This window comes from Eschscholzia californica, unplaced genomic scaffold (assembly GCF_041429995.1).
Source record: "Eschscholzia californica isolate CP2 unplaced genomic scaffold, dmEscCali1.0.p SCAF_6, whole genome shotgun sequence".
NCBI lineage: Eukaryota > Viridiplantae > Streptophyta > Magnoliopsida > Ranunculales > Papaveraceae > Eschscholzia > Eschscholzia californica.
In genome coordinates this window covers 37,317,985-37,337,371 of record NW_028238483.1, presented here as the reverse complement: position 1 = coordinate 37,337,371, position 19,387 = coordinate 37,317,985, and the positions used below count along the sequence as shown (strand labels likewise).

Sequence of the window (19,387 nt, the reverse complement as noted above, 5' to 3'; positions counted from 1 at the left end):
GAAAAAGATGCGTGTTATGAAGAGATGCTTCCACATCACTTGGTCCTACTGTCGCAGAGAGCATAACACGGACGCACACAATTTGGCCGCGTCAGCATTACAAGAGTAATAGAGTTTGCCTTTAATCCCTGTTGTTAACATTATTACTAGGTAGTCCCTGAAGGACATCAGGTTTTCTTTTCGTCTTTCTTGTACTACACTTGTATTATTTCGGTTTTATGTATTTGCTTTCCCTCGAAAAAAAAAAAAAAAAAGATGCTGGTGGTGAAATAAAGATTAGGAGACAAAAATATAAAAATTAATTTTGATGTTGAAAATTAAGTTTTAGTCTATTTTAACTCCCAAAGAGTTTATGTTCATAAAGACAAACAAAATGAGAAGAAGGATTATTAATGTGCAATTCGTTAAAACAATATGATGGTTCATTTAAAGTGAAAGCTATACAAATGTTACTCCTATATCAGCTGTTGTTCTCAAAATTCGTGGGCAATTCGTTACAAGTAACTAGTATAAAGAGAAGGCATAAGTAACATGAATGCTAAATGCGTTCCAAGTGTATCACAAAGAAAGTACCTTTACCCACTTCGGCACGGTTTTGTATCAAGATGTTACTTTGATACAAATCTTAGGTGTCAAATGACAATCATATGCTTCACAAAGCTATTTGCTAAACACAACTAATTCTTTTTTATTTGCTAAATCCAACGCTACAAGAAAAAAAAATCAAATATAACCGAACTACTTTTTTTTGAGAAAATAATCCTAACTCCTATGACTTAATCAAGCTTGATTTAAACCTTGATAGTGTATATTTCATTAAATAAAACGGCTATGTGACTTTTTTTTTTTGTTGAAGAGAGTACTATGACTTAGTCAAGCTTGGTTTAACCTTAAAATAAATTCTATTTTTATTTAATAATTTAATAAAAAAGAAGTTATGTCTAGTAAATAATTTTGGCGAGTTAAAACATAGTTGTATTTAGCAATTTAAGATTCAAAATAATACTTTGCTAAATAAAATCAATAAACTAATTTTGGTGTTGTTTAGCAATTTAATAAAAAAGAAATAGTGAAAAGGAAACTTGTTTTTTTTTTTTTTATGAAACGGGAACTTTGAGAACTAATTTTCTTTAACAAAATAACAGAGAGATTTCTTGCGGTTTACAGATCTTGAAACTCTCAAGAGTTTACGGGCACTCGAAACCTGAAGACGGGTTCATCCCGACCGACCCGGTGAAATAAATGAGTCAAACTCAAATTTTAAAGTGTTATCAGCATTTCGCCCGAGCCCGACCAATTAATATTTGCGGGACGTAAGACGCTTAGTAATGCCCTCAATTTACCCTATAATACCTATGCGGAGTGTGTGTTTGTATGTATCATGTATGGATACTCATATATATACATTTGCCAAGATCCAAGCAAATTTCAAAATGGTGATCTACTTCTTCTTCTTTTTTTTGTTGAAAGAAATGGTGATCTACTTACAGTAAATTTAAAAACAAATTAGCGGAAGAATTTTTTCTTTTGTTGAACTACCATCAGTTCAAAGGTTGAAATTTCAGATGTATAAATTTTTCAAATTAGTTTATAACTAGAATAGTTCGTTACCCAATTTAAATTAATACCCTACAAAAACTTAATCAAAGTTACAAAGCTCCACTAAGCATAGATAAATACTACTAATAGATAACTGATGTCATTTTTCTAATGAAAGATTTTTCTGGATGAAATTTCCAATTTAAAGATAACTTAGGTAATTTATGTAATTGAAAGAAGAAAAAATTATATCAAAAAAAGAAAGAAGAAAAAATAACTCTACTCAGCCCGCCATTTAAAACCCCCACAACGGCCCAGTACTAGGAGTAGAACGCCTGTGCAATTCTTGACGAAGACCTAGTGCAAGGAGAAGGCAAAAGCAGACAAACAAAATACAACCTGAACTACCCATACATATAATCGAGTCTCTAATATACCGAGGGTAATAATCAAAGATGTCATCGCGCATGAAATTCCAATCATCCTTGTCTTCTGCTATGAAATCCCATCCGTTCATTATAAACGCCCGATGAAGCTTCAAATAAGTCAAAGTAATAAACATATAGATGGTGGTTGCTTTGATTGCTTTAGAGGATGGGTAATTCTTTCTGTAAGCTTTATAACTAGTTAAAATAGTATTAGCACGACACCTAAAATGGTGAGAAACAAATTCTTCGAAATGATTTGGTGGAGTAGCTAAAACACTCAACATTGTTTTGCAACTTAAATGAAACACCTCTCTGTTATAATCTAAAGATAATTTGTCCTTCTTCTTCTCGTCGTCGTCGTCCCCAGTAGTTTTAATAGTAATACTGGGTCTGGGTCTGGGGGTGTTGTTAAAATAAGGTTTATCGTTTAGAACAAAAGCTTGAATAAACAGAAGAACTTGGAGCAGGTTGGATTGGGAGGGGTTCCAATATTTTTCATTATTTTGAGCTCCTTGATCAGAAATGTTCAAAAGGCTAATACAAACCTCTCCCCCATTATTAGTGTGTAGATTTGGATTCAAGTTAAAACCAAAAGAGTGGTAGTAAAACATTGGTGGAAGATTAGGGTAATCGGGTGGGAAATAGATGTCAAAAAAGAAAAGACCGTCTTGGTAAGGGGTACCTGATGGACCGATAATGACTGCTCTAAGGAGACCGATTCTAGCTTCATAAGCTTTGACATAGATATTTGAATCGGGTGGGAGACTTTTTTCTAGAATCTTTTTTTCTTCCATTATTCTTGTTTTAGTTGGGTTGGTATAGTATTTTGTATCTTTAGCATAGTAGTCATAGTAATAATGATCCTTAATTGATATCTCGTAACCTTCATCATCAACTTGTGCTTTAATTATATCAAAATTCTTGAACTTAGGAGGAGGAGGAGGAGGAGGAGGAGGATTCTCTTCTTGTGGTTGTGTTAATGCTAATCCATCGTCAATTACTATATCAATCTTTTTGATCACTTCTTGATCTTTTGTACTACTATTAACTTTGTTTTTCATCCTCACTTTCCTTTTTATCTTCAATATTTCATCTCTTATGCTTTGTATTTCATCCCGCAACCTTTCTCTTTCTACCCTCAAAGGAGAATCCTCCATTCTCACGCTTGCTTTACTGCTTTCTTCTTCTATCTACTGCCCACCCACCCACCACAATATATATATTTGTGATAAGGTAGAGATTCTAATTTATAGGGACTTCTATTCACGTTCTTTGTGTTGATATAGGATTAGTGTTTTACTAAAACCATCCATATAAAAACTTGCAACTATTTTTTTAAGGAGTTTCTAAAATAAAAACAAGGGCACCTGTATTTATATTAGTTTAAATTACAAAACTGTCATCAGTTTAGGGTTTGGTGATAGAGCTTCCGTAAAAAAAAAACAACGTGAACTAGATTATCTCCAAGGGTTAAGCACATAATGTTTTTGATTAATAACATCCACTCGGACTTAATTACAGGCACTTGTTCTCTTTTTTACAGAAAAGAAAAACAAAAGGATATAACTCTGAACTAGACATGGGATAATACTATTTAATCAAACAAAAGGCGACGCCTTACCGACTTAGATAAATTTGAATTTGACGAATTTGTCCTCTTATTTGACAACCCTTTTGTTTGATCATCTGAATCTTTACTTGTTTCTTCTGTCTGTTTTCCTTGAACTGATACTTTAGTTGACCGATAAAATTCGGTGATACTGAGTTGAACTCCACTCGATCTTGGACTTTCTGGTGTTTTCTGGTCGTCTTTAAATATCACACTAGATTTCCCTTTTCGTGACCTTGATTCTTTCTTTCCCTGCAGTAGAGTAAAAGAAAAGAAAAAATGACAAATGAAGGTTTATAACCATTAAAAGGACTAATGAGCACTGAGTCGATGTGGGCTTTCATAACCAAAAATAAAATCAATTCGTGAATCCATGATTGATTATGGCTCTCTCTATCCGCTTTCCTTTTTGTGCATTATTATCTCATAACCCAGGTTTCAGTATACATTTTGGTCTCGCTAAAGCGTAAGATATTTTGTTCAGGTACATAGACGTATTCTTTCGTTGAAATATTTTGTTATTGGAGTCATCCAGGTGGAAATATTCTTTTGTTGGAGAGGTCATTTTATAAACTATGTCGATAGTTAGTATTTAGTACCAAGCAAATAAGATCTTAGATGAAGATGTAATGCCATACCTTTTCCTGTAGAAATCTGTTAACCTCCTCCGGAAAAGCGGTCTGAACAAGTTCCATATTTTCGTCGGTCGACAAAAACAAGCATCCGTGATCAACACGAATCTCAGGGACATCATCATCATCCAAAATATCCACGATTTCGCTAACCCCCAAGATATCTTCTTCTTGAACATCTTCAGTTTCGGTCTGGACTGTGTAACTAGCATTATCCACAGCAGCAACTTTCTTCCAATTGACCAAGTAAAATGGGTGACCGCATCTTATCTTCTCTCTCTGTATTGAATGAAACTCGTATTGTTCATGCAATAATAAACATTTTGTTGGATTTGAAGTCATCTCTCTCAAGAGATTAGTAGACAAAATAGGAAGCAATCTCTGTCGAACATAAGAAGGGTCCCAACTCTGATGGTAACCTAGGAAGTCAATCAGTTCATCGACCTTTGGTTCTTTCCACACTAGAGAAATGCTCTCTTTTCCTGCCCAAGAATAACAACATTACACCATTTATATTTTTAAATATAAAACACGAGTAAAAGTAAGGTCTTTTGTTCATTTGACGATCTAGGAAAGTGAAAAATATTGGGTTATCGAGTGCACATTATTCATGATGATCGTGAGAGAGTATTTAACGAGGAAAAAAGTAAAACCATTTTACCAATACCATATCACAGTTTCTATGTCGTCTCGCTAAAATGTTTAAAAGTGAATTTCAGCATAAAACTGTAGATTATAATCAGATATACCTCTTATATTTCCATGATTCTGGCTTAAATACATGTTAACGATCTCCATGTTAGGAAAATTCTGCTCCATTGCGATTCTACTGCATGTGTTAATTAGCCAATTCTTCTGCTTCTTCTGTTCTTTTTCTTTCCTATCCTACCATAGAAAGATCATAAAAACTTATATCTACTAAAGAGATGAATAGATATGTTAAATTAATCACACCATAGGCGTATCAATCAACCCGAGCGGCACGAGCAGCCCGAGCCTGGACTGGCCCTGGGCCCTGACCCAATTAATAAGGCCCAGCCTAGCCTCTTGGCCGGAATACCATAATATAGCATATTAGGGAAATCGAATACCATGATGCAAGAGGAGCATTCACATTTAAATCCTAATGGCTTTTGGAGACAACTCTCGTTATAATTAATCATGCAATACTGGCATGGGAGATCAACATGAGCTCTCTTGCTGCCAGGGTGTCCACAATGAGAACAGTGAGGAGACTTTGTCTTCGATGAACTCTCATTTAAATAACATTTATCACGATCAATAAAAGGTTCAATATCCATCTGAGATAGCGGAATATCTCCCTTGCCAACTTCCTTTAACCTGCAAAAGTTTCGTTGATAACATGACAATGATTTAAACTGGTAGAATAATATATCAACATACACACACAATACATTCAAATTCGTATGTGTAATATGAGATGTGTAATCAATTCAAATAAGGTACCTGCTTAAGATCTCATCTTCGGGAAACATCCGAACAAAGCGGAGAGCTTTCTCAATCCCGATTCCAGCCACCCCGCTTAGATCGTGGTCATTTCCAACTAACAGAGAGATCGCAATCAAGTGCGTCCTCTTCAGTCCAAGACCAGCTTCAATATCTGACATATAGTAGCACTCAAAAGGTTCCTGCATAAAATGCGATGATCATGTGTCCTAGAGAGATGAGAACTCCTCCACGGCAACTCAATTTGTTAACCACTAAGTAACAATGGAGTAAAAACAAAAATTGATGTAATTTTTCTTCTTTCAGCTTCAAAATACCACAAACTTTAAAACTCAAAAGAAACAGATCATATGTGAATCTTTCATATTTTATGATCCATACGATTATCCAAGAAAGAAGGGTCTTCAGATATCTATTTTATCAAGTCTTGCAAATAGACTAACACAAGAAATAGTGACAAAAAATTGTGTCAGAACTTACTTTAGAAGTTCGTTGAAGGCATTTAATCACACATTTGGCTCCAAAGAGGAAAGCATCACTATCAGCTGTAATACAAGCATCAACATGACCTTCGCTGTTTAACTGAGCGCAAAGTGCTTCGGCTTCAGATCTTGCTTTTAATACGGGCATCCCGAGGATCTCAAGCAATTCCTGGCATTCCAAATTTAGTGCATTAGTAAAATAAACGTTCCAAAAGCGCACAAAAGAAAAACAAGTAATATGTAAACGTTGGGAAGTGATGAAAACAACTTCTAAGGTCAATCAATTAGATTTGAAGTTGTTTCTTTTCGTGCATTGGGATAACGATGACTTCAAATCTTTAGATAACGGAAAAATAACAAAAAATCATGGGTGAAACAATTAAGGAACTATTTTGATCATAAACCAAAAGAACTCTTTTTTGCTTAATTGAACTGTTTGTCCAATTTAGTGACTAAAATTTATGTTTCTTACATACAGTAAACAAAAACCAAAAGAACTCTTTTTGTCTGGCAAAGAGTTGAAAACTAAAGGTCTTCTATGAGAACTTAAAAACAAGGGTTAGGTTTTAGAATCAACAGCAACAAAAATCAAATGCTAGAACCTCATTCTGATACCTCTTCCGAGAGAGCTTAAACCCGAGAATAATGTGCCACTGAGCTAGAACTCTTCTCCACATGGCTTAATATATTCCAAACGTTCCATACTCAAGGGTCTTAAGTGTTCCTATAGTTGCTCATACCTGGCGAGGCAGATATACGAGACTAGTTTCCTTTAACATCAGAGTGATTTGTTTGCATTCACAACAACCAAGACATACAAGTAAATGATGTCGTCTGTGACTACATGGAATGTCAAGGGACTAGAGAAATTCACCACCAACATGCACAATGCATCGAAGGATGGAATAGATACATAAGTACCACAGAATATCATTACATAGTATGGCATTGATATACTAAGATGATAGAATAAGCTCATAAACCGTCGTTTAAACAACATTATCGACCTTAAAGGGCGAGGCCATGGAAAATATGTACTCTGTTTATACCTATAGTTACATGGAACAATGAATGAGCAAAACCCGGCCTACCAAATATTGATCCTTGACACCTTGGATTTTGGAGCAGTGCGCATCTACTAAATTCTAACCCCGTGTGCTTTACAATATCTAAATTGGTCTCTGGACTCCTAGAGAGAGAAAAGATATTTTTAATTAATATTTCATACCATAATATCAACTTTATTAAAACCTATAGCTCAACAGACAGAGCTAACCGTAGATCCGCTATATTTGATGAACTTAAAAAAAAAAAGTCTTATTTAGTGAATATTTGTTGTGTACGACTTCGACATAACAATATATTAAGTAATTAAAACAAAGAATCTAGAAATATATATATATATATATATATATATATATATATATATATAACTTATGCTGCAAATTTTCATCATTCAACAATTAATGGTTAATATCGATAGCTTCCACACGCCTCCCTCAAGCTAAGCAGGTTTTTATACTTATTTAGCTTGCCACATAAATTACGCTCCTTGTGCCTTCTATTGATCGCCTAAAACACTAGTTGACTACTTCGAAAATATCCTCTAATCTTGAGATATTTTTACTAATTGTGAATATCTTAGTAAACAAAATGGTAATAATGAAAAGATATCTAACTAGGAACTAGATAGATATCCAATAAGAAATATATGCCATCCCCTCTTTAGTTGATCAAAATCTGCATTATTAGTGTCCGAAATTTAAATTCTACAAAGAACTAATAGATGATTATCCAAATAAATCATTTTATGTTCCTTATGAATCAAATAAATCAAATTACAACTCCAATTGAATGATTAAAACAGAACTTACCACGCATTCTTGAACACATTTAGTAAAAGCTCCATTTCTTTCTACAGAAACACCATCTTCCACATTGGGCAAATTCGATAAATCAATACCCGAAAAACGAAAAAACCTTTCAATTCTTGCCCTAGACTTTAACGGAGAAGGAACCCCATCGATTACAAATACTGGAAAAGCTCCAAGCTGCAATTTTTATACAAGAGAAAGAAAAAAAAAACAGAAAATTTTCATGGATTCATGTCAGTTAAAAAAAGGAATGTTTTTTTTTAAAAAAAAAAAAGGGGGGTACCTTGGAGAAGAGATTGATGGTTCTGAAGAAAGTAAGACGGAGGTGGGGATTTCTTGCTTTGTTTTTTAGGGCAGTTTCATGTTGAACAATCCAGAATGATAGATCAATTGCTACTTTCTTGTTTCTAAGGAAATCAAAACCTTCGTTTTTCGCGTAGGGTTTTAGAAAATCCCAGAAATTACCCCCTACACCCATTATTGCTAACTTGCGTCTGATGGATTTGGACGAAGAAGAAGAAGAAGAAGACGAAGTGGTTTGTTCGTTCGTCGGAGTAGGGCAGTAACGGCTCCTTGGAGTTCAACAAGACTGGTTTCTGCTATCTTGCGCATTCAAGGGCAAAATACCAACACTGATGAGTTTGGATCTTTTTCGGATACGGATATGAACGTTAGACCCGGAACCGAATGTGTTTGGGTACACCGTATACCCGAAATTATTGAACCTATTGCGTGTTTGGTTTGGGACTTCGGGTAGAGATATAGTATAGACATTATTTTGCTTTATTTAAAATGACACTATGTCAGGTACATTTCTCAGTTGAATCCCAATCGGCTGATGTGTCGGGTATAGATCTAGAGAGAGAAAAATTAAAAAAAAATTCTCTCTCTAGATCTATGCCCGACACATCAGTCGGGAGACGTGTCGTGTCTATATCACGGTCGCGTGAATGAGATAAGATAATTCGCTTTTAGACTACCATTTATTGATAATATTCAAAATAATTACCGAGTACCAAAAGCATATATTTACATTCAAACTTACCAAAAATAGTCTAATGTTATGAAAAAATATGGTTTTTGGTGTAGGAAGGGCAAATTTTAGCAAAGGTAGTGCATTAGATAGGGAGAGCATTCCTTTTAGAACAAGGAGAGATAAACAATATTTTCTTAAATATCTCAACTTTAAACTTTGGTCCCTCCCCTCAAACTATTTTCGGCCAAAAGATAGAGAAGAGAGAAAAATCATGTTCGACCAAAAACCTGTTTGTCGAACAAAGTGACAGAATAGAGATAAACACCCTTAAAACATGTTCAACCAAAAGAGAGAAAAACTCTAAATATGTTCATTTCGATCAAAGAGAGAGGGAGAGAGAGAGATAAGGATGGAAACCTAAATCCAAGATGACTAACACAACACTCATCTCCATAGAGGGGCATTGCTTGATTTCTTCATAGATTTTTAGGGTTTTAACACTGATTAAAGTAAATTTTAAAGATTCATAAAAGAAACTTCATCTAGCATAAATAAAAATTCATGAATGAAATTAGTGAAAATTTTCACCCAGAACAACTGAAAATTTAAACAAATTTCGTCGAGAGCGGATGAAAAAACAGAACAATTCAACCGATTCGGCCGAAATTTATTATTTTTTTCAGCTAACCTGCCCGAAATTTGTTGTCTTTTTCAGCCATCCTGATTGAAATTTGTTGTCTTTTTCAGTCGTCCCGACCGAAAATCCTTTACGATACAAAAACGACCAAAAACCTTAAAACGTTTGTTCAACCATAGAGGAAGACAAGAAAATGATTTTTCTTTACCGGGACATATTATCTTCATTATATATGTCTTTGTTTACGTCGATATCTTCATTTAAGTCGATGATTTCGTTTAAGTCGGTGTCTTCGTTTAAGTCACATGACTTTTCTTTATTGATATAGGTTGCCTCCTTCATTAATGGTGGTTCCTCATCCATGAGATCTTGAGGCATCATTAAAAGTTTGAAACTAAAACTATATTAACGGTAAACTTTGCAAGATTTTAATACCAACGGTGGTGTTGATAGTAGCGACGATATTATGGTTGGGTTGTTTATGTGAGAGAAAACTACAAGTGAATAGAATATCAGATTTCTTATTGATTTTTATCGAAGTCCTTATATTTTAGCATTATTTATCAAATGATCTTTATAACGCTCTCCTTAAACTAATTTAGTAAAGGAAGAACAAATGCATAAATTGACCTTTCTAACACACTGCCTTTACTAAATACTGCTCTTCCTATACCAAAAGTCAAAAAATATAATCACCTATATCACAAAAGAATCTTCCAAATAAATTTGATTTAGAGGAGGATATCAAAGATACTACATAATATTTTATTTTTGGTAAAAGCACTTAAAAATAAACTAACTGCAAACATTACAAATATATAAAAAAGTTGATATGAAAGTCCCGTAATAGATCGTGTTGACAGACAACTACCAGGTGGTTTATTTTGGCTTTTGGAATAGGAAGAGCATTATTTAGTAAAAGCAGTGCGTTAGAAAGGTCAATTTATGTATTTGCTCTTCCTTTACCAAATTAGTTTAAAAAGGGCGTTATAAGGATCATTTAATAAATAGTGCCAAAATAGAAGGACTTAGATAAAAATTATTAATAAATCTAAAATTTTATTCACTTGTAGTTTCTCTCACATAAACAACCAAAACCCTAATATCGTCACTACTATCAACATCACTATTAGTATTAAAAAACTTGCAAAGTTTACTATCACTATAGTCTTAGTTTCGAGCTTTTAATGATGCCTCAAGATCTCATGGATGAGGAACCACTGTTATTGAAGGAGGCAACCTACATCAAGAAAGAATATTCCTTTGACTTAACGTAGACATCGACTTAAACGAAACCATCGACTTAAACAAGGACGGGGATTTAAACCAAGTTATTGACTTAAACAAAGACATTTATAATTAAGATAATATGCCTCAGGTAAAGAAATATCATTTTCTTGTCTTTTTTAGGGTTTTAGGTCGCTTTTTTTCGTAAAGAATTTTCGGTTGGATCAACTGAAAAAGACAACAAATTTCGATAGGGTCGACTGGAAAAGACAACAAATTCCGGTCGTAACAGCTGAAAAAGATGACAAATTTCGGTTGGGTCGATTGAACAAGATAACAAATTTTGGCTGGTCCCGCTGAAAATAGTAATAAATTTCGGCTGAGACGCCTGAAATTTGTCTGTTTTTTCAACCGCTCTGGCCGAATTTGTTTAAAATTTTCAGTTGGTATTCATGAATTTTTATTTATGCTAAATTTCTTTTATGTAAATGTCACTTATATATTTTTTTGGGTTACATCGTTGTTTGTATACTTCATTGCAATATTGATACTTGAAATCTTCAAAAGTTACTTAGTTAGTGTTAAAACCCAAAAAATCTATGGAGAAATCAAGCAATAACAAGAATTACAAACTCTCTATGGAGATGAGTGTTGTGTTAGTCATATAGGGTTAAGGTTTCTATCTCTATATCTCTCTTTTTGATAGAATCAAACAGATTTAGGGCTTTTCTCCTTTTCAGAATGTTTATCTCTCTTCTCTCTCTTTCATTTGATCGAAGGTTTTAGGTCGAACTGGATTCTCTCTTCTCTCTCGAAGGTTTTTAGTCGACCAGGAGGATACGCTCTCCTCTCTCTTTTTGTCCAAAATAGTTTGATGGGAGGGACCAAAGTATAAATTTGAGATATTTAAAAAAAATGTTTATCCCTCCCTATTCTAAAAAGAGTGGTCTCCATATCTAATGCACTGCTTTTGCTAAAAAGTGTTCTTCCTATACCAAAACCCTTTATCTTTTACACTTTGCCTATACCACTTAGTTTTAGACTACAAACTCATATTTGAAAGTGGAATGTGGAAGTAATAAAACCACTTCCAATACATCAAACCCCCTTGACTACTTTGAGACAAAGATTTGTTTTTTTTTTGACGAACAACAAAGATTTGGTTTTGAAAGCCAAATGATGTTCTTTATAAATTCAAAGTCTAACCCCCACTAGGCCACTACAGCCATTGCAAGACGACCTAATTTCAGGTCTAATTTGTACAATTCGCACTTTTCTGAATTCAGCCCCAAGAACTGTAAGGTGTCAATTTAGACAAAAATCACCCCTAACATCCCCAAACTGTAAGGCACGCCCAATATAAAAATGGATGAAAATTTGTTTCAAAGTTCTTCAAAACTTCACTTAACCCAAATCCTAAGTTAAAATAACACATAAAATTAGATACAGTGTTCATGAACTACACCTTGCTCATTCTCTTTGGTCAAGTCATCCTTCTTTACTTTTTGGGGCCTAACAATGTTTATGATAGCCAAACCCACCTTCACATATTTTGACATTTGAAGCTTAAATAAAGCAAGTCAACCCAATATTAGTTATACAGATGAGTCTTTTTACATTTTGGATCCATTTAAAAGCAAAGTAATTAAATATAAGTTTGTCGCATCTTTTCTCTTATTATATATCTGAAATCTTAGCAAAAGGTTTTTGATGCATTTTAACAAATCTAAAGAATTTTTGTAATTGGTAAATTATCAATATTCTATTATGATTGAGGCATTTAAGGTATGAGTTTTACACTTGCAAAAATCGAAGCAAATTCAAACTGCTGATCTACTTTAAGTAAATTTAGGAACAAATTAGCCGAAGATGTTGACCTACATTCACCTTCAAAAGTTGAAATTTCAAATTTATAAAATCAAATATTTATAATATTTGAAGAAATGTCGCATTCACTGTACGTGGTGGTAGTCTTTAACGTGCATACAGTTATGCGTGCATGTTAAATTGATAGAGACACAAGAGATATAACTAGCAAAGGTGATTTCATTGATAGACTTGGGTACATATTTATAGAGATTACAATAGGGTTTGTAGAGAAATAATAAATAAGGAAATATTACAAAGAGGAAACAATTAAAATTACAATTGCTATATTATGTATTTCTTTCTATCTTGGGGAGATATCTTCTAGATATCTTCCTTTTCTTCAATATACTTCAATACCCCCCCCCCCCCCCCCCCCGCAAGTTGGAGCAGGGGAAGGAATCTGAATCAAGCCCAACTTGGAGAGTAGCCGATGAAATGGATCTGAACCAAGTGGTTTCGTAAAGATGTCAGCTATCTGATCGGCAGAGCGAAGGTGAGTCGTCTTAATTAGACCAGATTCAATTTTCTCCCGAACGAAATGGCAATCGATCTCGATATGCTTTGTTCGTTCGTGAAAGACAGGATTGGCGGCAATGTGCATAGCCGCCATATTGTCACAGAAGACCTGAAAGGGTTCTGGAATTGAGACACGAAGGTCTTGAAACAAATATTTCAGCCACTGCAGTTCCGCAGTGAGTGTAGCTAGAGCCCGATATTCTGCCTCAGCCGAGGATCGGGAAACAGTCGGTTGTTTCTTGGACTTCCAAGACAACGGACTTGAACCAAGCATAGTGAAGTAGCCGGTGGTCGAGCGACGGGTGATGGGACAACTAGCCCAATCAGAGTCGGTAAAACCAGAAATAGTTAGAGTGCTGGACGAAGAGAGAAGGAGGCCATGATTCATGGTGCCTTTCAAATAACGAACAACTCGAGTAGCCGCATCCATATGATTGGAGTGGGGATTTTGCATGAATTGACTAAGGTAATTCACAGAAAATGAAATGTCAGGACGAGTCACCGTGACATATAAAAGTCGACCAATAAGACGCCGAAACGAAGTTGGATCGTCTAATGGCGTACCATCAGTAGGTAATAACTTTAAGTGTTGTTCCATAGGAAAAAGACTTGGTTTAGCTCCGAGGAGACCCGAGTCGCGAAGAATGTCCAACGTGTATTTGCGTTGACAAAGGAAAATGCCTTTTGGGGAACGAGATACTTCGATTCCAAGAAAGTATTGAAGTCGTCCAAGGTTTTTAAGAGAAAAACGTTTCTCGAGACGTAATTGAAGAGATGAAATTTCCGAGGCATTATTGCCGGTGATAATGATGTCATCTACGTAAACTAAGACGTAAATGGCAGTCGGACCATCAAAAAAACAAAACAGTGAATGATCAGAAGATGACTGTTTAAAACCTTCAGCTTGTAAGCCGGTAGAAAATTTGGCAAACCACTGTCGAGAAGCTTGTTTTAATCCGTAAAGGGATTTGTGCAAGCGACATACTTTGTTGTCACCAGTCCTGGAAAACCCAGGTGGAATAGTCATGTAGACTTCTTCATCCAAGTCACCTTGGAGAAAAGCATTATTCACATCCAACTGATGGAGGGGCCAATCTTTAATGGCAGCAACGGAAAGAAATGCACGAACAGTGACCAACTTGGCGACTGGGGCGAAAGTATCATGATAATCGACGCCTTCTACTTGGGTATAACCCTTGGCAACGAGTCGCGCTTTATGACGTTCAATTGATCCGTCAGAGCGGTATTTGATTTTGTACACCCATTTACAACCAATTGGTTTCTTTCCCGGGGGTAAGGGAGTTAATGACCAAGTTTGATTTTGTTCAAGAGCTTGAATTTCCTTATCCATTGCAGCACGCCATTCTGGAAAAGCCTTGGCGGCGGAATAGGATGTGGGTTCTTCCGTATTGACAACGGAAGTAAGAAATGCTCGATGGGAAGGGGTGAATTTTTCAAAACTGACATAGTCAGTTAAGGGATATTTGGTGGAAGTCGTAGGTGCAGTAGTACAAGAACAAAGATAGTCAGCCAGATGGGCAGGACGTCTCGTTGTACGGACTGGTCGAGAAGAAGGTAAAGGTTCTTCGGGAGAAGTAGCTGAAACCGGGGTGGTGTCAGAATTCGAAGGTGAAGATTCTTTCGAAGGAGAAGCACCTTGCAGAGGGGAAATACCTTGCGAGGGAATAACAGAGTCAGAAGGAAGCTCGGGAGATTCCTCCGAGGAAGAAGCAGCGGAAGAGGAGGAGTCTAACACAATAGGTGGGATGGGGGTCGCGTCAGTGGAAGAGTGTGAATGGTCGTCGACCAAAGACGGGAGAGTATACAAGTCCGGATGAGGCGAGTGGGTATCGTCGATGGGACTGAAGTAATAGGCGTCCGATGAAAGCGGAGTGAAGGAGGTAGGTTCAGAGAATGTCGATTGACGTTCAGCGAAAGGGAACTTATCCTAAAAAAAACGCACGTTCCGGGAATCATAGAGATTGTGTGTCTCTAAATCGTAAATGGTGTATCCTTTCTTCCCAGGCGGATAACCAACAAATATTCCAGGTTTAGCTCGATGATCGAACTTATTTTGGATGTTGGTATTGGTTGCAAAACATAAACAACCGAAAACTCGGAGAGCTAAGTAGTCCGGTGGAGAATCATATAACATTTCATAAGGAGATTTGTATGAAAGTATTGGAGTCGGCATTCTATTGATTAAATAGGTTGCCGTTTTTAAACATTCCCCCCAAAATTTTAAAGGGAGATGTGCTTGAAAACGCAAAGCGCGAGCAACATCGAGTAAATGACGATGTTTACGTTCGACGACACCATTTTGTTCGGGTGTGGAGACGCAACTGCGTTGATGGAGAATTCCATGAGAATGGAACCAAGTTTGGAGATCATTGGATAAGAACTCGGCTCCATTATCAGAACGAAATGTTTCAATCGGGTTTGAAAATGTATTTTCAGGACTCGAGGATATAGATTTAATCTTCTTATGATATTGTTTAGAAACAAACTGAAAAAAGAAGTTTAAATGTGTTTTAGTCTCAGACTTGGTTTCCATAAGGAATGTCCAAGTAAATCTGGAGAAGTCATCAACAAGTGTGAGGAAATAACGCTTGTTGGTTAAAGATAGAACTGGAAAGGGTCCCCAAATATCAGCATGAATAAGTTGAAAAGCAAAAGTACTAAAACTACTACTTTTATTAAAAACCAACTTAGATTGTTTTGCCATAGGGCATACAACGCATTCATGCGACTTATTAAAGGAAATAAACGGGAAACGTTCTGATAAAGTACGTAAACGGCCTAAATTAGGATGTCCAAGTCGACGGTGCCAGACGTCGATTGACTTATTCAAAGCAAGTGCAGTAAAATTCCTACGGAGAATGTAGAGTCCATCAATAGCATCAGCCCGACCAATCTCCTGATGATTTGAGATCGTCTGAAAAAGGCAATGAGTTGAATCAAAATAAATACCAGATTTCAAAGATTACAAGTCTGATTTACAGACATCAATTAAATTTGAAATTAGGAATGTAATAAACTTGGTCAATAGAGAGAGAGTCGGAAAAGACGACTCTGCCAATGTATTTGACTAAGTAAGTCGCTCCATCAGGAATTTGAACATAACAAGATGGTGGTGCTAAAGCATAAGAGCTAAAAGCATCTAGAGAGAAGCAAACATGGTTTGAAGCACCACTATCAACAATCCAAACAGAAGGGTGAGATAGGGAAGTACCTGACATCATAGCAGAACTGGAAGGAGTTTGTGCATTGATAACTGCCATAATGCGGTCATAGTCTTCTCTGGTAAGAGTTGGAGTTGGAGAAGAGCTGGAACCCTGAGAAGTGCTACGGGCACCACCTGGACGAGGGGGGCGACCATGAAGAAGATAACATCGTTCAACAGGGTGACCGAGACGTTTGCAATGAGTGCACATTACATCTCTGTTACAAGTGTCAGCAGTGTGTCCATGAAGGTTGCACTTAGTACAATAAGGACGAATTCGCTTATTTCTCGGGGGAGGTAAATCACTTTCTTTCAGCTTGTTAGCGGCCGTGATCTTGGCGTTGAAAGCGTGAAAGTCAAAGGGAGCATTGATCTTGTTTTTCTGCTCTTCTTGAATGACCAAATTATATACCTTAGCCAGAGAAGGTAACGGTTCCATTAGAAGGATGTTATTGCAAGTTGCAGAATAACGTGCATGAAGACCCATGAGAAACTCAATTGTACGCGAGGTAAGATGATATTCAATGGTTGTTTTGCCAACAGGGCAAGCACATGAAGTGGGTGGAATGATAGCATCCAATTCGTCCCAATAAGACTTCAACTGAGAGTAATAAGCTGAAATAGTCTGGTGCTCCTGTGTAAGGGCAGAAATCTTTTTCTTCAGTTGATAAATGTAGGTAGCGTTAGACGTAGCAAAACGCTCCTTCAAATTCTTCCAAAGATCAAAAGCAGAAGCCGAACGTCTCGTGCTACGTCGGATTTCCTCGCTGACAGAATTGGATATCCAAGCAGCCACCATGGTGTCACAACGGATCCATGCATGAAGTTGCGCAGGATCCGTCGGTTTAGGGAGCGACCCATCGATAAAACTTTGCTTATTTTTGATGATAAGAGCATCATGCATACTGCGAGCCCATTCAGCATAGTCTGGCCCGGTAAGCACGGGGTTAACACCAACAGAAGTTGCATTGTCCGAAGGATGCACATAATAAGCCTCACATATTTGTTGGAGAGGAGTTGAATCTGTCATCGGTGGACTGTCATCGGAATTCGAGTTCAGATCACTTATGTTGGCAGATTGTCCAGAAGTCATTGTTCTGTAAAGAATATAAGAAATAATGTCACAATATAAGCGACGGTGCAGAAAGTCACACTTAATATAAAAGTGGGAAAGATAAGCTGTCCCAAATATGGGAAAGTAAAAAAGGGACAGTAGATGCCGTCACAGATAAAAATTCCAAACAGGTGATAACTGTGGTAAAAAAAAAAACCGTCACAAAAGATCGTAGTGAGGTGCTGTCACAAATAAAAATTGGTCAGTCAAAGTCAGAAGACTGTGTTTCGGTCAAAGTGGGTAGACTTTGTCGGTCACGGGTTAAGACAACCGGGTAGGGTCACGGGTCAAGACAACCGGGTAGGGTCACGGGTCAAAGCAACCGGGTAGGGTCACGGGTCAAAGCAACCGGTTAGGGTCAGTCGATTTTCCCGACCAAATTTAGGGTTCCTGTTTGAAGCGCCGTCGCCGACCAAAATTAGGGTTCAGGCAGAGGGTTTATCAAATTAGGGTTTCTTCAAATATGATCGGTTTGGTGTAATTAACAAGGGGGAACTATCAATCGAAGAGGAAGTAGTTGAAATCGATTGATTTCGTCCACCAACAGTGAGTAAATATGGATAATTCGTAGAGAGAGAAAGCTCTCTGGAACTGCCGCTTTCGGCCAAATTTGTAATGGATTTGGTGGACGACCCTAGGTTGTCGTGGTTATTTTCCGACGAGAAGATGGTCCAGGTGTGGTGGTGTTTCCGACACGGGCAGATTTCCGACAGGAGATTCAAACTCTAGAGTTTGATCGCCGGAGAAGATGAAGTCGGGAACCAAAATAAGTTTTGGTTCCGATCTGGAACTGAATAGGTGTGTTTCCGGATTTAATATATCCTCTGGTATTGAAAAAAAACCAGGTTTAATTTGGTTCTGGTATCCTAATATACTAGGTTTATCTTTTTCGGATTTATATGGAACCGGATTATGTCTGTTCTGGTTTTGTGAAGAAAACCCAGAACGAAACAGAACTAGTTTTAACCTTAAATCGGAACAGAAACAATTCTAACCTAGAATTGGAACAGAATTATTAATTCTAACCTAAAAATTAGCAAAAAAATATCAAAAAAATATCAAAAAAATTCGAAAAAAATTCGAAAAAAATTGAATTTTTATGAAAACTGACCTTTGAAGATGGAGTTGGGATGATCAAAATATAACGATAATAAGAATCCGTAGAGCTCCTTGGAAGAATAAAACCGAAGTAACGAAGTAATTATTACCAACAAAAAATCCCGGAAATATTAATTTGGCTCTAATACCATGTTAAATTGATAGAGACACAAGAGATATAACTAGCAAAGGTGATTTCATTGATAGACTTGGGTACATATTTATAGAGATTACAATAGGGTTTGTAGAGAAATAATAAATAAGGAAATATTACAAAGAGGAAACAATTAAAATTACAATTGCTATATTATGTATTTCTTTCTATCTTGGAGAGATATCTTCTAGATATCTTCCTTTTCTTCAATATACTTCAATAGTGCAAGAGACCTTTGAGACTATGTAAAGGAACCTACAAAGTTTGCAAGTAACCTTGTGTGCAATCTCATGATTAACTCTGTGTTATAATCTTTTATATGATAGCTCTTCCTTGATATGTCTCTTGGAGCTATATCTACTTAATGTTTGTTATTGAGGAATAACAATCAAGTGCTTAGAGGGGTTTTGTGAAATTAAAAGTATTTTCTTCCTTGCACCCCGATTTTTACTCAAAGTAGAAAACACCACAAAGAAAAGAGAACCTAAGAAAGAAGGAAAGTTGTAAAGAACTTGGCTTCCATTTCAATCAAACTAATATAC

General features: G+C 36.3%; 3 protein-coding genes across 4 annotated transcripts; all 3 read right to left on the bottom strand.

The window, feature by feature from the left end:
- Positions 1 to 1,566: 1,566 nt before the first annotated feature.
- LOC147534405 (putative ubiquitin-conjugating enzyme E2 38) lies at positions 1,567 to 3,169 on the bottom strand. The gene has a single exon (XM_086650590.1). The coding sequence runs from the start codon at positions 3,122 to 3,124 to the stop codon at positions 1,835 to 1,837; it is 1,290 nt and encodes a 429-aa protein (XP_086506716.1). The 5' UTR covers positions 3,125 to 3,169; the 3' UTR covers positions 1,567 to 1,834.
- A 147-nt stretch (positions 3,170 to 3,316) lies between these two features.
- Positions 3,317 to 8,645, bottom strand: LOC147534404 (flap endonuclease GEN-like 1). 2 transcript variants are annotated; one of them, XR_015228074.1, is made up of 9 exons: positions 8,315 to 8,645; positions 8,032 to 8,208; positions 6,156 to 6,326; positions 5,676 to 5,857; positions 5,300 to 5,549; positions 4,958 to 5,093; positions 4,215 to 4,690; positions 3,473 to 3,828; positions 3,317 to 3,363 (listed from the first exon to the last, which is right to left on the bottom strand). XR_015228074.1 is itself a non-coding variant. In XM_086649612.1 (8 exons), exons 1-8 carry the CDS (start codon positions 8,507 to 8,509, stop codon positions 3,562 to 3,564), a joined length of 1,854 nt encoding a protein of 617 aa, XP_086505738.1. In that variant the 5' UTR covers positions 8,510 to 8,645; the 3' UTR covers positions 3,438 to 3,561. The 2 variants fall into 2 exon arrangements, 1 of the variants encoding a protein (XP_086505738.1); XM_086649612.1 differs by lacking the exon at positions 3,317 to 3,363 and having other exon boundaries at positions 3,438 to 3,828.
- Positions 8,646 to 12,310: 3,665 nt separating this feature from the next.
- On the bottom strand, positions 12,311 to 17,572 carry LOC147534403 (uncharacterized). Its single transcript, XM_086650120.1, has 4 exons — positions 16,295 to 17,572; positions 15,991 to 16,191; positions 14,242 to 15,204; positions 12,311 to 12,436 (listed from the first exon to the last, which is right to left on the bottom strand). The coding sequence occupies exons 1-4, from the start codon at positions 17,570 to 17,572 to the stop codon at positions 12,311 to 12,313; spliced, it is 2,568 nt and encodes an 855-aa protein (XP_086506246.1).
- Positions 17,573 to 19,387: the final 1,815 nt, after the last annotated feature.

Excerpts from the sequence above, each read along its gene's own strand:
- LOC147534403 (XM_086650120.1), bottom strand. The coding sequence starts at position 17,572 with ATGACTTCTGGACAATCTGCCAACATAAGTGATCTGAACTCGAATTCC. Across the intron at positions 15,205-15,990 it reads ATAAGTCGCATGAATGCGTT|GATAAGTTCCCTTTCGCTGA; the intron begins GTATGCCCTATG and ends CGTTTTTTTTAG. Across the intron at positions 12,437-14,241 it reads CCAGGACTGGTGACAACAAA|CTTCAAATGTCAAAATATGT; the intron begins GTATGTCGCTTG and ends GCTTTATTTAAG.
- LOC147534404 (XM_086649612.1), bottom strand. The coding sequence starts at position 8,509 with ATGGGTGTAGGGGGTAATTTCTGGGATTTTCTAAAACCCTACGCGAAA. Across the intron at positions 8,209-8,314 it reads CCATCAATCTCTTCTCCAAG|CTTGGAGCTTTTCCAGTATT; the intron begins GTACCCCCCTTT and ends TAAAAATTGCAG. Across the intron at positions 4,691-4,957 it reads GAATCATGGAAATATAAGAG|GAAAAGAGAGCATTTCTCTA; the intron begins GTATATCTGATT and ends ATTCTTGGGCAG.
- LOC147534405 (XM_086650590.1), bottom strand. The coding sequence starts at position 3,124 with ATGGAGGATTCTCCTTTGAGGGTAGAAAGAGAAAGGTTGCGGGATGAA.